This window comes from Aythya ferina (genome assembly GCF_964211825.1).
Source record: "Aythya ferina genome assembly, chromosome: Z".
NCBI lineage: Eukaryota > Metazoa > Chordata > Aves > Anseriformes > Anatidae > Aythya > Aythya ferina.
In genome coordinates, this window is record NC_140299.1 from 61,798,767 (window position 1) to 61,821,420 (window position 22,654).

The window sequence follows — 22,654 nt, forward strand, 5'->3', positions numbered from 1 at the left end:
GAATTGCCTCTATAAATAGATAAAAAGGCTGTACTGATCATAAAACAATGCCTGCTGTACACGAACAATAATAATTTCTCACCACTCTCATTTTAGCTCTCATTGCTTAGACTTCCTGTTTAAAATCCAACATAGCTTTGTCTAGCTAGCCCTAGTGTGTTATTTTTATTTTCCTCTTTTTTTTTTTTCTTCCTCTCCCCCCTTCCCCCTCCCCAATTTAAAACACTCTCAGTATCTTGGGGCACTTGAAAAGTATGTCATGTGGCAGGACTCACACCTTTCTGAGGACACAGGTCACAAGCCAGATTTTTAATGAGTTTGTGCTTCTAAGACCTCACCAGCAAGATGAGAAGTCCATCTCTGGTAAAGCAACAGCAAGGTCAGTTGCTGTCTCCACCACCAGCCTTGCACGCTGCAGACTGAGTACTAAAAATGCAAGGGGGAATTTAAGGACAAAGAAGTACCGCAAACAGAAATTCTGTGTTTAAAACTGAAGTTGTCAGTAACAGAAGACACTGTGAGATTCCCCTTCCTCCAGGACAGGCACTGGAAATACAAAGCTTTTCACAGTTGCTGACTACCCACTGAACTCCTGCAGCACCACCCATAAGAGGTGGAGTTTTCATGGGAACCTTCTTGCTTCTTTTCCTGCTGCCATCAGCTAGGGCCTGGCTGGAGTAAGCGTTTATTTGTTGTCTGCCTTGAAGGTGCCCCGCTGCTGAAATGCCATGGTGAGCTGGAGACAACTAAGACCAGACCAAACTGTCCTGAGCACAGAGCAGCCTGGGTTCAATGTTGGAACAAAAAAGTGTCTTTTACAGGTACACCTTAACTTACTTCTTTCCTCACATTAGGTGAAACCAAGGGTCACAACTACTTTACAGCTGTAGAGAAAAACTTGAACAAATATCAGATGTGTGAAAAATCATATTTTCAGCATCTTTTCACACCGCTGCAGAATTCTGCCACAGCCCTGGTAAGGTGCACATTCTTGTCACAGCTGCAAACACCGGACAGTTTCACACTTCAGGTGCCAGCAGGTTTTTTTTACAATCATTTTACTGAACAAATATTTTTAAAGCATTCTAGGACCCTCACATAGAAAATACTACAGGTGTATGAGCACTGCAACCCAGAGATTGGCTGCTCCCTGTGTATACACACTTGAGGTCTGTCTGAACTAGTTCACATGTAAACAAAGAGCAAGACACTTGAGACAACGTGGGAGTCGATCACTCAAGGCAGGTGGGGCTGGAGCTATGGTACATGCATTGCTATTTCAGCCTGGAGAAGAGAAGGCTCCAGGGAGACCTTACGGCAGCCTCACAGTGCCTAAAGGGGGCCCACAGGAAAGCTGGGGAGGGACTCTGTGTCAGGGGGTGTGGTGATGGGACAAGGGGGAATGGTTTCAAACTAAAAGAGGGTAGGTTTAGATTAGAAATAAGGAAGAAATTCTGTACTCGGAGGGCAGTGAGGCACTGGCACAGGCTGCCCAGAGAAGCTGTGGATGCCCCATCCCTGGAGGTGCTCAAGGCCAGGCTGGATGGGGCTTTGGGCAGCCTGGTCTGGAGGGAGCTGTCCCTGCCCATGGCAGGGGGGGGGTTGGAGCTGGGTGGTCTTGGAAGTCCCCTCCATCCCAAACCATGCTACAATCCTGTGGTTCTATGATTCAATTTGTATTGAGTCTCTGTAGCTTCCACCTAGCACATTTTAGAAGCAAGAATCACACGTCTAGGTCATTGTGTAGATACGACTGAGTGCCTTGTGCTATTTCCTGTGACGCTGTAGTCCACTCATTCTCCTTCCTCATTAACTCCAAGACAAACAACTTTCTGAATATGTTTTATTTCATATTAAAAGCTATAGCCTGAGCTAATGGTTTTCCAGCAATGGGTTACAAACTTCTTAAAGATTGTTTCAAATAACCTTCAGCAGGCACCAATAAACCAAGGAGTGTTTGTCTGTTTCAGACTATTATGTTTAAGAGTTGCACAGATGAATCCAGTCACTAGCTTACAACTAAAAGCAACTTGATCTCTGCACTTTCTTCTTTTTTCTGACCTTCAAGGGGACATCTAAGGAAGACTGTCAGTCATAGGCCAACATTAGTTCTGCATAACTGGATTACAGATGATTCTCCCAGTCAAATTCAGGATTAAGGAAAAAAGAGATGAGTTTGAATGAATATAAGGTAATACCCAAAAACTTGTGAAGTCAGGAAATATTCACCTTTAATGTAGACCTAATTCCATATTAGTACACTACTGCATAATTTGTAAATCCTTTCCATGTTTCAGAGTTATCAGGATGTATCCTTTATCTCCCAACATTTAAAATATGACTCTGAAACTGGAAAGACTCATTTGATTGGCTTTGCTATCTTGTAAGTTGTACACACCTTGAGAGAAAAAGCAAGTAAGCATGTACACCTTGTCAAAGGACAGAAAAACAATGAATGTAAAAACATTCTCGTGCAACCTGAAAGAGCAGAAGCAGGGGTAACACCGCTACCTGCACCCAGCTGACCTCTAACACGAGTTCCAACCTACCACCGCCCAGTGAAAGACACGGACCTTGAAAGAAGCTGACTAAACATGCTCAGCACCTTCCCTCCTCCATGCAGCAGTCTTCCTCTGAGCACTACCAAAGCCTGTGACTTAAGGTTGAAAACAATCTTAAACAATATGCTAGCCGCATCCTCCTACTCTCTTCCTAATAGCATAGACAAGTACAGTGAGACACTGTCACCCAGTTGTAATTTTCCAAGAACAAACAGAGCCAAGGCCTAGGTCTCCAGAGTGCTCAAACAAAAAAGCATGCTCATGCCAGCTGACCGCTTCTTGGCAGTTCTTTTGCCCCCAGCTTCTTGAGCAGATAGTGGGTAAATTCTGCAGAGGCAGACATTACGAACCAGGCAAGCAAGAGGTTTTTCTACATGCACGGTGTAAGTATAGACACCTCTCTTTTAGCTTTAATACGAAATCAGTTACAGCTGTGAAACAACTTTATTTTATTTTTTTTTTTAAATGAGGCTGGGCTACTAAGCCAGCTGAGCTGTCCAGAGCAGCAGCAGGGAGATGAGACAACTGCAGATGAATGCTGGCTTGCTCCCACATCCACAGTGACCTCATTTTTGTTAGGAATGCTGGAAGAATGTAGTGCAAAAGCAGCAACTAATTTAATGTGACCACACACATGGAACGCGCTGTACCAAAAAATGGCTAACAAACCTAGAACAACCCTGGAAACTTATTAAAAACACTCACACAAGGTTATTGCTACTAAGATCAGCACATCAAATATACCTGGGAAGATGCACAGGCACCTTAAGCTTTTAAACCATGTGAGCAAGAGCCATCACACTACAAGCTAAGTGAAACACCTAGACATTGAAAGGGGAAAAAAAAATGAGGGGGGCTGTAAAGGAAAAAGGAGAGGGAAATAGTATCTCTGAATGGAGACAACTAACCAATTTATACAGCATTACAGCAGTCCTGAGACTGTTGCAATACCTCATTCAGACTTAAAACACTCAGTTCTGTTTACCTTCTACCTACTTTCTGAGAGTATTATTCACATTCAGAACAACAATTACAAATTTTTAGATACCAGAGCTTCAGGAGGATAGTTAAATACTCTCCATGAAACTCTGCTATCTTCTAATCAGTTCCAGAATACTTTTGTTTATTGAAAAGAGCCATTAAGAATGTCATAAAGCAGCAGTACACCAAGCTACATGTTAGTTTATATTTGCATCCTAAAAACAATGCAGGGAAATACTGAACAATCTCTGTGTTAGCACGGGAGAGACATTTATCTGCATTGTTCTGCAGTTATGGTTAACTCAAGAAACTGCTTTTAGAAACCCTAAATCTTGTGATATCACAACCAAAGCGTCCTCTCAGTAGTACCTGCAGGTGTCCTAGCGTCATACAAAGATCTCAGAACTAAAGTCCCTCCTGCATTCTGATTTAGCAAGAGAGTGTAAGTGCCAAGGGCCAGGAGCAGCCGTGTTGTTCCAGCTCTGGGGCTCACACTACCGAGGGCCAAGGGTGGAGTGCTGTGAGTCACACCTGTCCCAGCAGCGACGGCAATTACACCACCCTTGCTCTGTGGGATGGAACAGCTTCTACAGGGTGATGCAAGGAGGATCCCACGGTGAATTTACAGAAAGTCACAGCAGGAAGTGTTAGTTTTGCTCCTTTCAGCTGTTGTTACAAACTGTATGATGTCTCTCCAACTCTACCTCTGCTTGCCATTTTGGGAGAAATATTCCTCCTCTGTTCCCCAAACACTGAGCTACTGGCCAGCCAAGGAGAACAAGGCACTGCAATCTTTAAAATAAATAAAAAACACTAACTTCAAAAATACATTTATTCTTGCTAGTAAAACAAGAAAAAAATCAAAACAGGTGGCCTCCTAGCTGTCTGAACAAAGGAGCTTTCATATGGTGAGACCAAACAGGTGGGGCATGACAGCAGTTCAATATTTGCTGCAGCAGTATTTTTCTGATGCCTTCGAATGTCTGCTCCCCAGAGGGGCAGCAACTGCACTTCTCAGGAGAAGCAGCCTGCACTCTGTATCAAAGGCAGCTCCTATGCCTCACTTTCCTGTGCATGCCATAGCTTATGCCACGGATAAAAACTCACAGTATCCACCCAGTCCTAATACTTTGCAATCAATATGTAATTTGGCCTTTAGCTTACCACAGAGACTCCAGTCAAAAACCTCTCATGGCTTCTATGTATGATCTTTTTTAATTCTCTCAGAGTTTTTCCTGCTATTCAAGAAAAAAAAAAGGCCAATTCAGCTCTCATACTTCTCAGATTTCATTTTTCAATCAGCCTTTGCAATTGGTAAAGTTTTACCAGAGAGGAAGGTTAAGTGGGCAGACAGTCCTCCCATACTAAAAAGCAAATGCAAAACACGGTGAATGGAAATTTTGCATACAGAGGTATCAAGTCTGTGTGAACAGAGGAGTCAATGAGATTTTTTTCAGAGATGTACCATCAGTTTAGAAAATCCTTACTTGAAAAATCTCACCATGATTATCACCAGTTACAACCATCACAGAGTTTCCAGTATTTATCTTCTTAAATAATGTTAACATCACATCATTCTACTACTGCTTTTATAAAAGTATATGCATGATGATACTTTTTCTTATTTATGATACACCTTTTTTTTTTTCAGAAACATTTTTTCATAAGAGGTTAAATGAGCAATTTTAACAACCATGCCTTCTGCTAACAGCAATGTTTACAAGGAAAACCAAATGAAACAAGTATTACAAAACATGTAGCTAATGAGCAGGAAAAACTCAAAATTTGCTACAAAGAACTCAGATTTTGCTACATGCATCATGTAAGTTTTACCTACAAAGGTGTCAATTATTATTGGAAGTTTTCTAGAAAATCCATAGATTCTAGTGGTCTACCTGCATTCCTCCCCAAGCTCGTATTTTAACAAACTCCTTCATTCCTTTAGTCCAAGTGAGGAAAAATAACCATTCTCCTGTAGTCAAATGTAAGTTTATTTTAAAACAGTAACAAGTGATGACCAAGCTTTGCTGCTTGAAGAACAGTCAAGAGAATGATCTGTAGGAGCTGGACTCGATGATCCTCGTGGGTCCCTTCCAACGTGGGATATTCTATGATTCTATGATCATTCTGTGTTTTGTCACAACTACTAGTAAATGTCAAAACTACTCAATTCCATTTGAGACATATTTCTCATCACAAGTGATTTGGCTTATGTTATCTATAGGATGCCACAGAAGAAAGTCAAAAGCTGAGCTGCAGATTGGTTGGCTATATCTTCCTTTATCCACTTACCTTGTCTCTTGGTATTTATATTTAGCTAATGAATATTTAGATGGCACAGTGCAGTTCTTTGCAGTGCTCATTAGGCTAAGCAGTGTGACTTTGCCAGTGAGAATGCAGCACTTTTGAGCCTTGGATGATACTCCACACATCTTAATTATGGGCAGCTATTTAGCACCAGTTGTAACACGCTGAGCTACCTCAAGGTTGCGATCAACTTATATTTACAGCGTAATTCACATCATACTTTCCATCATTCTCGCAGGCGGTCCAGAGTTTCCAGGGACTTTCCCTACCTTATTGTTGTTCCCTGCAGTCGATCAATCTTCTTATTTAATTCAGCAATGATACTGTGCAGCTCTGTGATTCGCTCCTCATAGCGTAGCGTTGTTCGCTCCTGCACATCTTCGTGCTCTCTCATTAGGTGAGATTGTTCACACTAAAGCAGAGAAGCAGAAAACAGAAAGGGTCTTATGAGTAGTTGCACAGAAATCAAATGTAAGGCAGAAGTGCACAGCATTGTATGGTCTTCTTACCCATCAAACCAAAACCGCATAGCAAGAAAAAAGAACAGAAGTGAAATATTGACAGGTACAGAAAGGCATGTAATTAGCAAATTTTTAGGAAATGGAAAACTATGCGGTGTACTTTCATTATTATTTTTTTCTAAACATATTGAACAGTTGCTCTTCTAGCTTGAAAAAAAACACATAGTTTTTAACACAAAACAGCTACCGATATATCAGCTTTGAATCCATGAGATTCACGATGCATCAAGAAACCTCAGAGGCCTTCCCAACACTGAATATGTGAATTAGAACAAATCCTAAGGCTGAAACCACATTATTACAAAGAAGAGCAACCACACTTGGAGGTTATGACTTCTCCAGTAAGAATATTTGTTTTTATTACCCTTTAAGGTACCTTTGCACATTTTCCTTATTAAAATCCCCTATAATAAAATGCTTATTATAAACAATTAAGTGGCTGTACTTCTGGTTGTTTTTTAAATGTATCATGAAATACTACGTTTTCTTTCCAACTGAGTATTATTTCCAGCCTCTTTGGCTTACTCTTCTTGCCAGCAGACACTCTACTGCAATTATGGCCTCTCAGTAATGCATGTTGATTGAAGTTATGCTTTGTAGTGGCTGGAAAGAGCAATACTTCTAACCTTTTGCTTCTGACCCCCTGCAGGAAACAGCACAATGGCATGTGTACTGTGCTGCAAACAAGAGAAAAACTCACAAACAAACTGACAGTATAAAAAACACATTTGTTAATTGAAGAGCTGAAATAGATGGTCCTAAAAGCAATTCTAAAGGCTACAATTCATAGTAGTGTATGAGGTCCTCTAACATTGTTGCACCAAAACTTATTTTTTCAAATCAAATTTCAATAACATTTTTCTTTGCAGTCATTAATAAAATTTCTTTCAATATTTTTTAACTTTTAGGAATACGCACATTCCAAGGTTGTAGTTCCAGACATTAGAGCACCCTCCCACAGACGACAAGAAAATGTTATTTTCTTTGTGAATCTTGAATCAAAAGCAATTTCACCAAGACAAGCAGAGTATGTCTTCATGATGAAGAGGAAAGCAAGGGTTAAATTTTAGAAGACTGGTAATGTTCACTAGGCTTTTAGGACTTCATGCTGACAACTGACATGTATATTATTGTAACTCTTATTGTAGGATCATTCAATAATTTATTTCTCAGGTTTCCATATTGTAACACTGTATCTGGATGAATTACTAAAACTGCTTTCAAAGTGCAACAGTAACAGTGAAAATGTTTAACCAAAAAATTAAAACTTTTTAAGTACAATACAGAGTTGCTTGTTCTTCCTTTCTAAATCCACATTTCATGATAAATGCTGAAGTCCACAAACACTAGTTAAGCATTTTCCAGAACAGTGAATCACTGTTTTTTTTCCTTTTAAACCAAAGGATGTTTTGGATAAAGTGTGTAATAATTATTTTCAGACAATAAATAAAATGCTTATCACAACATTTTTTATCTTTTTAAGCTCTGCACTGAAAAGCAGAATTTGTTTATCTTGACTGAAGATATATGGACTCCTGCTAATGGACCTCAGCCACATTACCAGACTTGCTTTCTGTTTTTTCCAGCCATTTCACAGTCACCATTTTTCAGGATAACTGTAATTTAGTGACATGACATACATTGTGAACAACCAGCAGTCTGGCAATATAAAGACAGTAGTTTCAGATTTGATTTTTTTTTTTTTTTAAAGGCCTCTTGGATTATCTTGGGCAAAAGTAACTTGAAAAGGCAGGAAGAAACCTCTGGGGGAGGTAGGACATGATGCTAAGAAGGACCGCTGTGCCTTGGAGGAGGGTACAGGGTCACGTATAATAAATTGTGGTCAGTCATGACAAGTCTCAACTGAAAATGGGTTTCCATCCACGTAATGGAAATACAATCCAGTATGAATCCCAAAATGCAGCAATGTAAAATTCTTATGGTTATACAGTATTGCTTCTTATTATTGCACATTTATCTCAAGGCTTGAAAGGGAAAAGAAACAAATGCCTCTCTTGGTATCCATTACTTTTTTTATTTTTTTCTTTCTGTGATACTCAGTCTGTTCATCACTCTTTAGTTTCTGTGTCTTTTGAGTATCAGAACAATGATCTCACACCAGTTCCTATTTCTCTTAGATTATGATTTATTTGCATATGTCAATCACAAACTTTTTAAGACAAATACCTTACACCCTTTTCCTCATCCCTCTTCCAGCTTCATACTTAAGTTCTGACCAAAACATTAAAGGCTCTGATTCTCTGAGAACGCAAACACAGGGATAATCCACTAAGAGGCTGCAAAAGATGAGTGATTGCTGAGGTCAGGAGAAAAGTTTCCAGCACAATTTTCTATGTAAGTGACCTTTGGCTGGTTTTTGGTACAGACAAAAAAGGTTATTTCAATTACGGAATAAATTAACGATGCCTGGAAAGACCTTTGTCTGACCTCTTGATGCTGGGAAAGAACCACAAAAGCGAGAAGAATATGCAAGAAAAGGATAACAAGAGAAAATATTTAAATCCAAGGATACTGTTGCAACACGATGCTACTGCCCACTAACGTACACAAATCTCCAACCCATGACACGGTGCAGACCTTTGTGTTAAATTGGTAGTGCTCAGTCAGAGGACACAAAGAAAAAAAGAAAGAGAAGCAACAGCAGTGGTGCTAGGCTAACAGATTGCTGAGCGCCTCCGGCCCTGCACAGACACAAACACTGGCTGCGGCACCATTCAGGAAGAATACAAGTCATCACCTGAATTAGCCACAACGACAAACCTGTCTAACGGGCTCACGGGAACTAAAAATCTCTACTCAAGTAATACGGCACTTTAATTTAAGAGGAGTGGCAGATATTAAAGTGGCAATCAATTCATCTAATTTTAAGTATAAACACAGGTCCACTGTGCCAAGGCCTCAATCATGAATACATACATGGTCAGAATTAATTATTTTGTGGTTTATTCAGTGTATACTTAAGGTAGAAAAAGAATACATGAAAACAAGGCTAATCCGCGTGCGATGAAGACATCATACAACAGAATCGGTTTTTTGAGAAACTGATTTTTTCCCATGAAGTGTGCATGCCTACAGCGTGTTAGATTTATTCACATGCTGAAGTTCTGCTGCCCATCCTATATTGTGAATAACTGGAAGAATGGCAAGGAATTGTAACTGCAGTCATGGAACTGACTGCTCCTCTGACAAAGGATCCAGAATGTAGCAGCAGAGTATTTGTTACTCTGTGCCTAGAGCTCTTATGAAAGTCTGAAATTACCAGGAATGAGTGAAGAGAACAGAATTACCTTGTGAAAGAAGATGAAAGGACAAGTGAGGTGTAGTAAGTGAATTGTTTGTTGTTGCTGTATTTACTGAAGCTGTCAGTGTGTTTCTCAATTCCATACTTCTACCATGAAACTGTAGAGCTGCTACAGATCAACTGTGGTAGGTAACGAGGCACCAAATAATCGCGGTGGGACAGGGAAGGGGAAAAGGAAGAGCAAAAGGAAGAAAACTTCTGGATTAAGATACAAATTGCTCGTGGAGGTGAAGTGGACTATTACACGTGATGCAGCCTCTTGCTCAGGAAGCTCACACACTGTTGGTGGTGGAAAGGCAAGGACACATAAAGAACAGCAACCCCACATGTATTTCTTGCGCCCTCCCTTCAGACATCTACTTTCTATCACTACCAGATCCAGGACACCAGGACAGACACCACTAGCAGAAAGCAATACTTTTATTCTCAGAATCACAGTAAGATTTGGAGAGATGAGATTAGCTGTGGTTGACCACTGCTTTACAGCAAATTCCATCCAAAAGATCAGTCTGGCACCAAATTGCACACCAGTACAAATACAGACACAAGGAGGTCTGTTGTCTTGTGGAAATAATACAAGGGTGTAGACAAATGCTCTAGCAGGGTCTCCACAGACTGCAGGTTTGGAAATGAGCTCTACCATGCCACAACAACCATTAATCAGTTACATCCTTTATAAAAATTTTAAGCACAAGCTATCCAACTATCTTTCTTAGCCCTTTCTCATCTCTATTACATGAATTGTGGCTCCCCAAATCATCTCCCTTCTGCAAATCATTAATCCTTTCTTCCAAAGCATTTCATTTGCTCCATGAAACAACGGGAAAGATATTACCAAAAACGTGGTTCAAGAACCGTTTGTATCATTTAGCATGCATTTAGAATGCCAGCTGAAATGAAATGCTTTGCTTTCATAAGTATAGCCCAGGTGCAGAAGTGAGATTTTAATGCTAGCACAGCTAGCTCCTGAAAATAGTTATGCAGAACCTCAAACACTTCTTACCTAATTTATGCCTTCTGAACCTCTAATTCATATTAGTGAGGAAGAAATGCATGAGCCAGAGGTTATAGGGGAGAAAATGACACATATGATAAGAATATGGAGAAATCTCTGCGGGTTAGGAGGATAAGAGGAAAAAAAAAAAAAATATGTAGAGCATCTACTTGAAAAAGTGATGCAGTTAGAAAAAGAAGAAAAGGTAAAGTGGGCCATCAGAGTCTCTCAGCACTTAAACATAGCCAACTTATTGAATATATAAGCTGCCCTTGATGAATGACTTTTAAAGACTATTTAAACAACTGTTTAAAATGGCTATGTAAAAAATGAACATTTCAAACCTTGCCACGCTCCAATTTCTTTTAAAGCCCTCAAGTGGGTAGAAGTGAAATGCTAAAACATTTAAAACTACATAAAAATTATTTAAGTGTTTTTTTTTTCCAAAACACAACTGTGACAATGTCTGTCAGCAGCCACAAATGTAGCATTACAGAGCACCTTTTAGACATCCCAGATGTCCTTGTCATTTCTGTAGCCAACAGATAATCACCACCATACAACCAGTGGGCTCAGTCGTCCATTCCCCTAAAATTTCTCTATTCCCATCAGCATTCCTCTTCAGCCCCACTCCCACAGCTTTACAGTCTTCCTTTTAGGTGAGCACATAGAAGTTGTTTTCAGCGTGGAGAAAGGTGCAGCAGAAGCACACCAGACTTCTGATGGGCCAGATACTCTGATTTAATGATATCCATAGTTTCGGTGGCAGTCATCCCTATTGTCCTGTTTACAACCATCATCAGCCCAAGATGATGGAAAAAACCCTCAGCATTACAAATTTCTCAATACATGCACGCACAGTTAGTAACCAATCAAAGGAAAACACCAAACAATCTCATGCTAACAGAGCACAGTTAACCATCAAAGAGGATTAATCATTGCATGGGAGCACCTAGAATCATAGCATGGCTCGGGTTGGAGGGGACCTCAAGGATCATCCAGTCCCAACCCCCCTGCCATGGGAAGGCATGCCACCCACTAGATCAGGTTGCTCAGGGCCTCATCTAACCTCGTCTTGAACACCTCCAGGGATGGGGCATCCACAGCTTCTCTGGGCAGCCTGTGCCAGGGCCTCACCACCCTCTGAGGGAAGGAGGGTACCTACAAGGTACTCTTCATTTGTTGAAATTTTTATACACGTTTTTTCATAAAGTCCTGAACCTAACAAAACTAGTTAGCACAAGACTCTGTAGAGTTATAAATAACAACAAAGTCAGTGTAGCCATGCAGAACGATAAAGATTGCTTAGGTAAGGTGGACCCATTTGACTGATTAACGACTGCCAAATGCAGCATCATGTCAAGCTGTACCTCAGAAAGAGGACTCTACCTCAGAGAGCAGCTGAAGTTAGGAAAGGATCTCAAGACAATAGCTGGTAAATAGTGTGTGTGACTGGCTCATAGATAAAAGGAATAAAGGGGATGAGGGTGTTTTTTACTTGTGTATGTTGCACTGATGGGATGGAATAAGGGTCTTGTTTACAAGCCTCAACACCTTGAAGGTAACTGAAAAAGTAATCAGGGAATGCAGACAAGGATCCAGACTAGAATGGGTTGCCCAGGAAAGTGATGGCATCACCGTCCCTGGAGGTGTTCAAGGAAAGGTTGGACTTGATGCTTAGGGACATGGTTTAGTGGGTGACATTGGTGGTAGGCGCATGGTTGGACCAGGTAACCTTGGAGGCCTTTTCCAACCTTAATGATTCCATGATTCTGTGTTTGAAGAACTGAAGTAAAATCCTTAAAATTCAGACTGCTTGAATATTTCTACATTTGGCTAGAGTTTAAGTAACACATAGATATAAGCCCCTACCAAAATGTCCTGAATACTGAAGGCTAAACTTGCAGAAACTCAGAATGGTTGAGGTTGACAGGGACCTCTGGAGGTCACCTCTCCAACCCCACCCACTGATGGTGGGTCACTCACAGCAGGCTGCCCGAGACCTCCAGATGGCTTGTGAGTACTTCCAGGGATGGGGATTCTGCAGCCTCTCTGGGCAACAAATAAGATGGGATAATTTACACTACAAAATGCTTTGTCTGGCTCTCTGCTAGTGTGAATTAGTATGTATTTTGCATTAGTTTTGAATTGTAAAGTACTTACAGAAGGTATTTGCCAGAATGTCAGTACCTGAAAACAAGGGTTTTGTTTGTAGAAGTATAATTGTTGTTGTTTTCCCTGTTTACATCTGGCTCTCTACGTTTATCCTAATCTGATTTTTATTTTTTTTTTAAGAGCTGAGAAGGCATTAAAACACAAATCTTACTCCTATTTAGTCTCTTGACTTACCACTGACTGTATTTTCCATAACAGATACATACAAACAGGCTTACTAGAAGGTAGACTGAGATCACTAATCACTTTTCACATACCACCAAAGCACTGCAAATTGGCAATAGCTTTTGATCAGTGTTAATTTGTGCTATTTGAACGTGCCCAAGACTGAAAGACTCTGTGATCAGTTACCTAATCCACTGAGAATTGCAATTTTTATATTCTAAAATGCTTTGAAGCACTCACCGTTAAAAGAGGTTGTTTATGTCGGCTTCAAAACAAAATCAATCTAATTCTCTCTTGGTATTTTTTAAAAGAATGTCATCAGCACATAAAACTTAAAACCCATGGCAACTATGTTTCTTACAGTCCTAAAGTTCTTTTCACACATTACATTATTTCATCCTTTCCCCACATACTATATTTCTCTATGTGGAACAAGAGCAACACAAAACCAAGGATCATCTTCAAAATCTTGAACTATTAGCTCACCTGTGCTTTTGCCAATTTCTTTTCTAGCAGGTCACGCTCTCTTTCTGTTTGTTGTAGACGTTTATTAAGCTCCACTATGTCTCCCTTTAATGATGCCAGGGCTGCTAAATGAAGCTACAAGACAAAAGGGGAAGAAACAAATTAACCAAGTCATAAGCCATACAGCAGTACAATTTGAAAGAAGATACAGTATTACACAGCAGCTACAACATCTGCAGATTTCTAAGTAGTTAATAGAAAGTTAGAATAACGGAAGTGAAAAAGCAAAGCACATATCACTAAACTCTCTTAACATGCAATTGTACTCTTGTGCTAGTTCACACATTCCTTCATCAGAAAACAAATTATAAGGATAAACACAATGCAGAGTAATTCAGCTGGAAATGTGCATCTCAGTTCTAGCATGAGTTTAATAGGAAGTATCTCAAGCTTTGTGTTATAAAACCTTACATTAAATATCAACCCAGATTTGTAATATAAAAGAAGGTGTTCTGTGTTTTGATGTCTTTGGAGATAAAGAGGTTATCAGTGTGGCAAAGGGAACAACTCCATGCATAGGATTCAATTTAAATTTGCAATTACTGCTTATTCAACTTTCAGCTACTGCTTTATTGTTGTTTTCCTCAACCTCACCTCACTGAGAGGCAATGATTCTAGTCTATTGAAGCCACACATTAAGAACGTGAACTGATTTTCATTCTGCAATAGATTATTTTGATGAAAGATATGTATCTATGCTGAGCTCTGCTCTCTGGGGACAGCGACAGGACCCGAGGGAACGGCATGGAGCTGGGACAGGGGAGGGTCAGGCTGGGGGTTAGGGAAAGGGTCTGCACCCAGAGGGTGGTCGGGCACTGGGACAGGCTGCCCAGGGCAGTGGGCATGGCACCAAACCTGATGGAGTTCAGGAAGTGTTTGGACAACGCTCTCAGACACAAGGCCTGATATTTGGGTGGTTGTGTGTGGAGCCTGGAGCTGGACTCAACGATCCTTCTGGGTCCCCTCCTACTCAGGATATATCATGGTTCTGTGATTCTGCATTTAACTGACAGCATTTGGAAATACATAGGAAACTAAGATAAACAACATAACTAAGTTATGTCAGCTACCTAACTTAGAAATCAAGAATAATCCTTATTAAAAACCCAACAATTACAATGCATTCACATTCTCTTTTATCCTCAATATATCCCTTTCATTATTACAGCAAAAGTAGCAGCTGGAATCCAACATTCTGTATTGACAACCACAACAGAAAAGCCCAGGAGGAAAACTAGCCAATAACTCTGAAGCCTTTATTTGTAGCAGTAAAGGAACAACTCCAAGTCATACTGGGTGTGAAAACTAAAGTGACCTTTCACACTGGACCAAGTAACGCAGCAAACACTGCTCTGCTGCAAAGACTTGGACCAAAACACAAACCCTTTTTCTACCACTTAGTCTGACATTTTATTGGGCAGGTCTCTTTAAGTTATTTTTCTTCTTCCATTTCCAGCCAATCTGCTAATGAGTCCCATTTTTGTATCAGTTTACCTTCACAATACTAAAAGCTGGCAAAACTGTATGTGTTTTCATGCACTGATGTGTGAAAGTAGTTGTAATACAGAAAAGAGACTCGGTCATTTAGCGATAACTCCTTCGCATGTGGTGTTCCTGTTGTTACAGAAAAGGCCACTTCTGGCTTCAGCACAGGAAACTTGATTGCACAAAAACTTCAGATGTGAATTCTGTAGTTTTAACTGAGATGTAACTATTTACACTAAAAGCTCTGGACATGCTCATTTGTCAGTTCAGTCTAAAGCACTTTTATTGTGCCAGCTTCAAAAATGTGTTACACACATGCAGTTGTTCATTTCAGCATAAACATACACATATGCAATTTTACGTTGCAGTATGTTTAAGATTCTTGAGCCTCATTTTTCAAGTGAAAAAAACAGCAGTTCAGGCCTGCTATGGACATATGCTACACAGTTTCTTTCAAATATGTGTTCTGAATTGTCTTAGGTCCAGAAGCTCCCCAGATATTCAAGTATTCTTGGCCTTTGGAATAAGGTTTTACTTCCTACCACAGGAAACCATGCACTGGTTTTACAGTGTGGAGAAACAAGAACCAGCCTAATGGCACCAAGCTGTTCATAACTGACTTGCAACCTTCAGGAAAGCTGGTGAACTTGTAAGTCGCCATTTTTTCCCTTAACAGAGAAGTGTTGCAATGAAGCTCACCAGCTTGTTCATCAGATTCTGCATCCTTTATCACAGCTTTCAAAACACACGTGAAAAAATTGCTACAATTCTCTAAATTGAATACAAAAAAATGGTGCGTAGTCAAGTAAGTATCATTCCCTTTTGCACACTGTAATTAGATGATCACCAGCTGTGGTTTTAATTACCAGACTTATATGTTCATACACATGGAGCTGTAAAAGGACACCATTAATTTAAAAATCTCAATGAAAACCGACTTGTTCTCTGAACAGTGGAACTGATGGAGCTGGCTTCCTGTGGATTTGTCTTTGATCCTTCCCACGCTAAGAGCTGCTCAGCTCTTCTTCATGCCCCCTAGCACATCCCAAATGAGCTAAGAAGCAGCACGAATATGTCCAGCCTCACCACAATGCTGCTGCCTGGCCTGACAGCCCCTGCCAAATGAGGGTATCCACCGGGCAAGCTACTCCTGCCTTGCTTTCACCATAGGGTCTCTCTTATCCGAAAAAAGAGCTGCTTTTGTAATTACAAAAAGGTTGTTGCAACTTTCACTATGCAAAATGATCCTTTCCTTTCATAATTTGAATCAGGTCAGTTTCTACATGCTAATAAAAAAATAATAATTAGCATAACAGAAATATCAGACTAGACAACATGAAGTTATCAGACAGAGGGGAATGCTGCTTGGGATACTCTTCAGTTTCAATGTGCTCTTTCGGTGAACCCAGTGCAAACAGCAGTAAGTAATACGTGAGTGGTGCCTCCAGCTACTACTGTGATAAAAAATAAGGTTAGCAAAGGTAGAGTAGCTGTCTGACCTTGGCTGTAGAAAAAAAAAAAAAAAAAGCTATTAGGAAGTATTGCTACATCTTTCCTTAAGGAAGTAAGGAAATGTGAACAAAGAGTTACCACAAACAAAAAAAATTACCCTGCAAAAAAAAGCCCATATTAAGAATTCAAATGAATAATCCAAACTATTGAGGATGGAAAGACTCCGTTTATAAATCTCATCCAGAAAGTAATGATTGTCATGACTGCAATTCTATGGTACTGAATCATTTCACAATATGAGAGCTGAGAAAAAGAGGAGAATGGAAGTAGCCAAACGGCACACAACTTTTTTTCATCTTCAGCAAACAACAGAGAAGGCAGACTGACTATCGCCAACACTGATATCAGACATGTATAACTCATGGAGGGCTGCCTCTTAACAGCACAAGACCATGAAATAAATTAAAAACTCCATAGTTTGCAACAATTAGGTTATATACCACAAATATGACTGCTTGCACAGCATACTGGTCTGAACCTTTCAACAACAGCTCCCATGAAGAGCTGCTTGAGTACAGGGAGAATTTCATTGACAAAGCCAGCATTGTTCATACACTTTATATTGATCCAATACAGAACGTAATGAATCTCACATTTCACAGGAAAAAAAGAAAACACTATACGATGCCAATGCACCCAAACTGTCCAACAGGACAGGCAAGGTCAACACAAGTGAAAGCAATATCAAGAAAGAAGGGATCAGACAGGCAAACTAACTTGTTCCTCTACCATTGGCCAAAGAAGTAAGAGTTCTTTCAGTCAAGAAAGTAGGTGCACATGATTGTTAAAAAATGCACCACCTAACTTAACTCAGAAGTTATACTTTCTACAAAATTTTATGCAATGGCAACTGCAGGTTGTTCGCCGAAACATACACAAACCACATTTTATGCCCAATATTAACCTGCCACTTTTTAATAATACATATTTATTTTTATACATGTCATATATAAAACATACATAAAACAAATAGCAATCTGTGCATAGCATGCTGCCTTTAAAGTGAAAACTGCTGTACTGCTACGTTTTGAAAGATACAGTAACTCAAAAAAAAAGTCAGCACCAGGTTAGGAAAACCAAGCTCCTGACCTCTCTTCCAGCTTCCTTTGTGACTCGAGTCCCTTCCCCATTTTACATGCCTCTACAACACCTCACACATGTATGGTAGACATGATTCAACGATGCGTTGTTTGTATACTGCCTTAACAGCTGCTTTTGGTGCTGGGCTCTGTGACACCTTCTGTGCAGGTGCAATTAGAAGCAGTATTTTCTGGCAGTCAGGTGTCTCAAGAATTTTTTGGGGAGAAGAGTGCAAAAGCAGATGGGATAGTAATATGAACTGAACGACAAGGAAGCAGGATACCACTGAAGTAGTACATACTGCTGGAAGTGTTCTGATGCCTCGAACAAAACATGAGACAGATACAAAAAGCAATGAAGGAGAGTGCTGAAAAAAATGAGAGGTTACAATTAACCTCATCACTAAGTTTGATCCTCATTTTTCTTCCCTTCCTTCTGAAAATAGCCTAGTTAAATTGGATTGCTAAAACCAGTTCTACTCACAGTATCCTTTTCAGCAGAACACTCACAAAAGGGACAACCTTCTCCTTCTGAAATTAAGGAACCAGTCTTTCCCTTTTCCTAATTTCCTGCTTTCATTAGCTACTACACGCTGCACATCAGCTTGGGAACTGGTGTTCAGAAACCTAACTTGTGACATAGTAAGTGAGCTGTAACAGCATCAAGACCATGGCAAGGTGTTATAAACCCATAAACCAAGATGAAGAAGCCAAACACCAAGTGACCCATTTATTTGTTCTGCCTGTGTCTTCTGCAACTGGCCAATAAACCCGTGCACTGGAAGAAGGCCCAGTGGAGATGGGCCAGGCGATGTCCCCACGAAGCTCAGGGAATAACGAAGCCTGTGACTGACCACAGCTGCTGCGAAAAGGCCGATTTTATCTCCTCACAAACGGGGCTGGAGGGTGGCCATCATTTCAAATAAACAGCTGCATCAGCTGAGTGGATGAACTGGTGGTCTAGATGTTCCTCCCTGAGATCATTAAAAGAGTACAACCAGCACTGGGGTGGTGTAGACATGGGTCAGCCCAACACAGAGTTTACAAACTAAACAACGGCTGAGGAGAGGAGTGAGCCAGCAGCAGAGCTGGCTACAGCCCAGGCATGCCTTCCTGGGAGGACTGGGGATTCTCAGTGCTGTGACAAGCGAGAGCGTTACAGAGACCAGTAACAAAGCTTATACTGGTGTAGAGATTGAACTGTGTACTGTAATTCCTATGTGCTCTAAGCGCAACTCACGTTTGTGCTGTACTTTCAGTGTATTTCTATCACTATGCTAACTCAAAAGTCTTGTGTAGTATCACCTACCTTCACGTAAGTATATTTAACAGTAAACATTGCACCCGCCAGACAAGAAATACCTAAAACAACCTGTTCAGGACGTATTGGACCCTGACACCCTTTCCTCTGTTTTCCATTTGTATTTTACACAGTTTGGTGCAAATAACACACAACACAGGGTTTTTTTCTTTGTTTTCTTACAACTCATTTTAATGGCAGGCTGTATACACAAGCACGCCTGATCAAATGTTCAGAATGCTGCCTCATCTGTGAAAACCTACCAAACTTTTTCTTATCAGATGTCATTACAAAGCGGCTTTGTAATATGAGAGATGGGAGACTTCAAGTACAGCATGCAAAATGCTGTGCTTAGAACTGTGGAAAGGGCAAAACAACAAGTGCCTATGTGTTGTATTTTCTGACACCCATCTTCAAGGTGAGGAAAAATAAGGCTAAACCATGCAATTACTGTCAAGGAAATAAAAAAAGTCGGCAACATAAGTTTATAATGAGAAACACATTTTAAGACAGAAAAATAAAACTTTGTCTGGATTTTGAATTGAGGAGTTTCAGAGACGTGCAACTCTCCTTCACTGTCAGCCGAGAACAATGCCACGGTTAGCCCAGGAAATGCTTCAGCAAGGCTGGATGTCAGCAGCTGAGATGAAAGAGAACCTGTCACCCTAACATGTGGCATGTGTACTTCAAACTTGCATAGCAAAGGTAAAAGAGGAGAAATGTACGGGGAAAAAAACAGCATGAAAAATTACAGCACGGGTTCACATCTTCAAAAAACGTCAAGACAAAAGCAAACAAAACTGCAAACAAACTTTCATCTGAGAGGAGCTATAGACATGAAACTTGCGTTACAGTCACTGTACATAATGAAGGTGTTGTTAAGCTTACGGTTTATCAGTAGTGCAGACAGAGTGTTATGTGCAAATAGTACACTTAAAGTGACAGCTACATAAATGTGCAGATACTCTAAACTGTTTTTCTTCTCAGTCCTACATGTTTTTTATGCCTCCTTTTCTCATTCAGGCTCAACGAAAGGTGCATTTTTGTTGTACAAGTGATGAAATAAATATAAGTGAAGCCTGTTTCTGTGAATGTAGTGGCAAGGTGACACTGAAAAACATAAAAGAACCACCATCTCCCAGAAGCAGTGACAGGACAGTTCAATATTCTCCAGACAATTTCAGCTTTCTGATCTCTGGAGCTTAACCCTGAAATACCACTGCCAGCTGCCCTTTACGTAAATACCTACGGCAAAGTCAAAATGACTAAAAAAGCAATATCACTGAACTGTTCGATATGTCTACCAACATGCCCTAACACTGAATGTTTCAAACAACCGTTACGTGGTAATAAAAAAAAGCTATAAATTTTTAAATGACATACAAAATGGACATTTTGTGACTATCCTGCTGAACCAATTATTGCCATATTAGACATTAGACAGTTACATCATATGTTTGTGCAATACCAAAAAATAATGTGCCAAAACAAGCCATGAAGGAACCATCCCAATTCTAGAAAAACAAAGACAAACATTCGTAAGGCATACTTTGTTTTAATTTGAAAAATCTGCAGAAGATGTGTTCAGTCTGTTCATGTTATTTATAAACAATTTTAACTAAGATTTTTTTTTAAAAGGAAATGAACATTTCCAGGCACTTCATATGCTTGTGTATATTTCAAACTATTTCTTAAAAACAAATAAACAAAAACATTAAAAATCACAGTAAATTCCTGCCTTAATCAGTGAAAAGTATCTGACAGAGAAAATATACTACAGGCTTGTTCAGAAGTGTAACAGAACAGATAATTTGGTGCTATCCCACTGAGTATGATCAGTTTTAGAGCATCATTAAAAAAAGACATAATCACGGAAAATACGTCTTTATTTGAAAAGGTACTCAGAACAAATTGCACTTGATGAACAGAGCATGTGCTAATTTGTACTTCACGAGTCCACCTAAGGGACAGATTAGTGGGTCTACTCCTATTACAGCAGATGTTCACACCTTCATGGAAAAGAAATTTTAGGTGACATGAGAAGAAAAGCCTAAACACGTGGTCCAAAAGCAACTGGAGAGGCAAACATCTGAATCTGAAGACTGCACAGAAAAACCACACCTTGCAAAGGTTACTCTGTTGGGATTCTGAACAGTATCAATTGTCCCATTGCAAGGCAGCCCACACGTCCACGGTGATACCCTTTCACATGGCTTTTGTGCTACGTTTAAAAGCTCAGCCTTGCTTTAGCCCTCCAAAGGGGAAACCCACTGCCCACTCCGAAGGGGGAAATCACAGCAAGATTTGATGCCACCTCATCAGTCAATTTATTTAGCATTCTTACAGCCCTTACAATTACTGGCAGAAGGACTATCAATACAATTCAATTAAGGTAAATTATCCCATTGTTTTTATCACTTCAAATTGATGGAAAGAGGAAAAAGATCTTTCTTTCTCTTTTGGCCCAACACAACTGAAGAAACTGAATCAGGAAGGGAGAGGAGCAGTGAGGTTCAGCCTTTTCTCTGTCCCTCTCCAGTTTGCAAGGACCACCCAGAGGTGGCAAGCTTATCATCCTCCTCTCAGGGAAGAAAGAATTAGAAAACTAATCCCTAGAAGGCACCCCACTCAATCCTCCGCATTTAGCACTATGGTGGCCCACATTCTAGTGCTGGATACAACAAATGTCACAGGTGGGGTGTAAGTGAATTTACATCAACTTGTCTTCCAGCAGCCCCACCTTTTTTTGTATCACATTACCTTGCTTGTTCACCTTCGGTCTTTTCTGAGAACAATCTGGATCTTTTGAAGTAGAGACTGCCACTTGAGAGCCACTCAAAAATAAGTATTACTTATTGTGCTAATTTAGTAATAAATAAATAAATAAGCACCCCATAGTTCTCACAATCTTTCCAAAACTTCTCAACCAGCAGATAATTTCTGATTTCCCAAGGTAGGGCCGTGGACTTGCAACAGAGCTGTATTTACAGTGACACATGGATCCTCACCTCAACAATGGCCCACATGATCTGCTGTCACCACAAATTTAGAGAGAGAAAATTTGTCACACCAGGTCAAATCACTGATCCACCAAATGCAATACTCCTCTTCTGCCATAAGCCAAAGTTTGATGCTGCAGTAAGAACAAAATCCAAAGAAAACAAAATGCCAAACCCATCAGCTAAACACCCTGTAACATACTTTTTCAATTGTTCGCAGAGAGAAAGCTTCTTTCCAACTTTTCTTAATCACCTCATGCACTGAAGTGCTTTATCAGAACGCCCATCATGTAGCTTCGAACTACAGCTCTAAAGCAATTCCTCTTAAACCTGGCTCAACAGGCTAAACAGAGCCCCCAGCTGCGGCAGTAAAATTCCCTGGATGAGCAAGTGCTTGTTTAGCAAAATACACAGCGTTCAGTTCTTAACTACCTCATTGTTGAGAGGTTATCGGCACCTCTGGAACGTCCGCATCGCCCTCCCTGCTGCTTTCATCCCAGGCCATGGCCTTTCCTTCCTCACGGGACCTGTGGTGGCAATTCTTCCCACAACTGCACCTGCAGTTCCCCCAGTTACACATTCTCCAGGGTGGCAGAGTTAGTTGGTGACCACCCAGATTGCAAGACAGCAGTGTTTTTTTTTTTTGTTTTTGTTTTTTTTTAATTATTATTTTATTTTATTTTTGGAAAAATAGCATACTATAAACAACACTCAACTTGTATACTGTT

The 22,654-nt window shown here is 40.2% G+C and overlaps 1 protein-coding gene across 6 annotated transcripts in view; it reads right to left on the reverse strand.

Annotated features, from left to right (window-relative positions):
- Positions 1-22,654, reverse strand: part of MCC (MCC regulator of WNT signaling pathway) — a 197,050-nt gene that overhangs the window by 57,494 nt on the left and 116,902 nt on the right. For all 6 annotated transcript variants that reach the window (XM_084504442.1, XM_084504443.1, XM_084504445.1 and 3 more), the window contains 2 exons: positions 13,513-13,626; positions 6,119-6,261 (listed from right to left, as the gene is read on the reverse strand). In XM_084504442.1, coding sequence (XP_084360568.1) covers positions 6,119-6,261; positions 13,513-13,626 — 257 coding nt within the window. The remainder of the gene's footprint in view (positions 1-6,118; positions 6,262-13,512; positions 13,627-22,654) is intronic.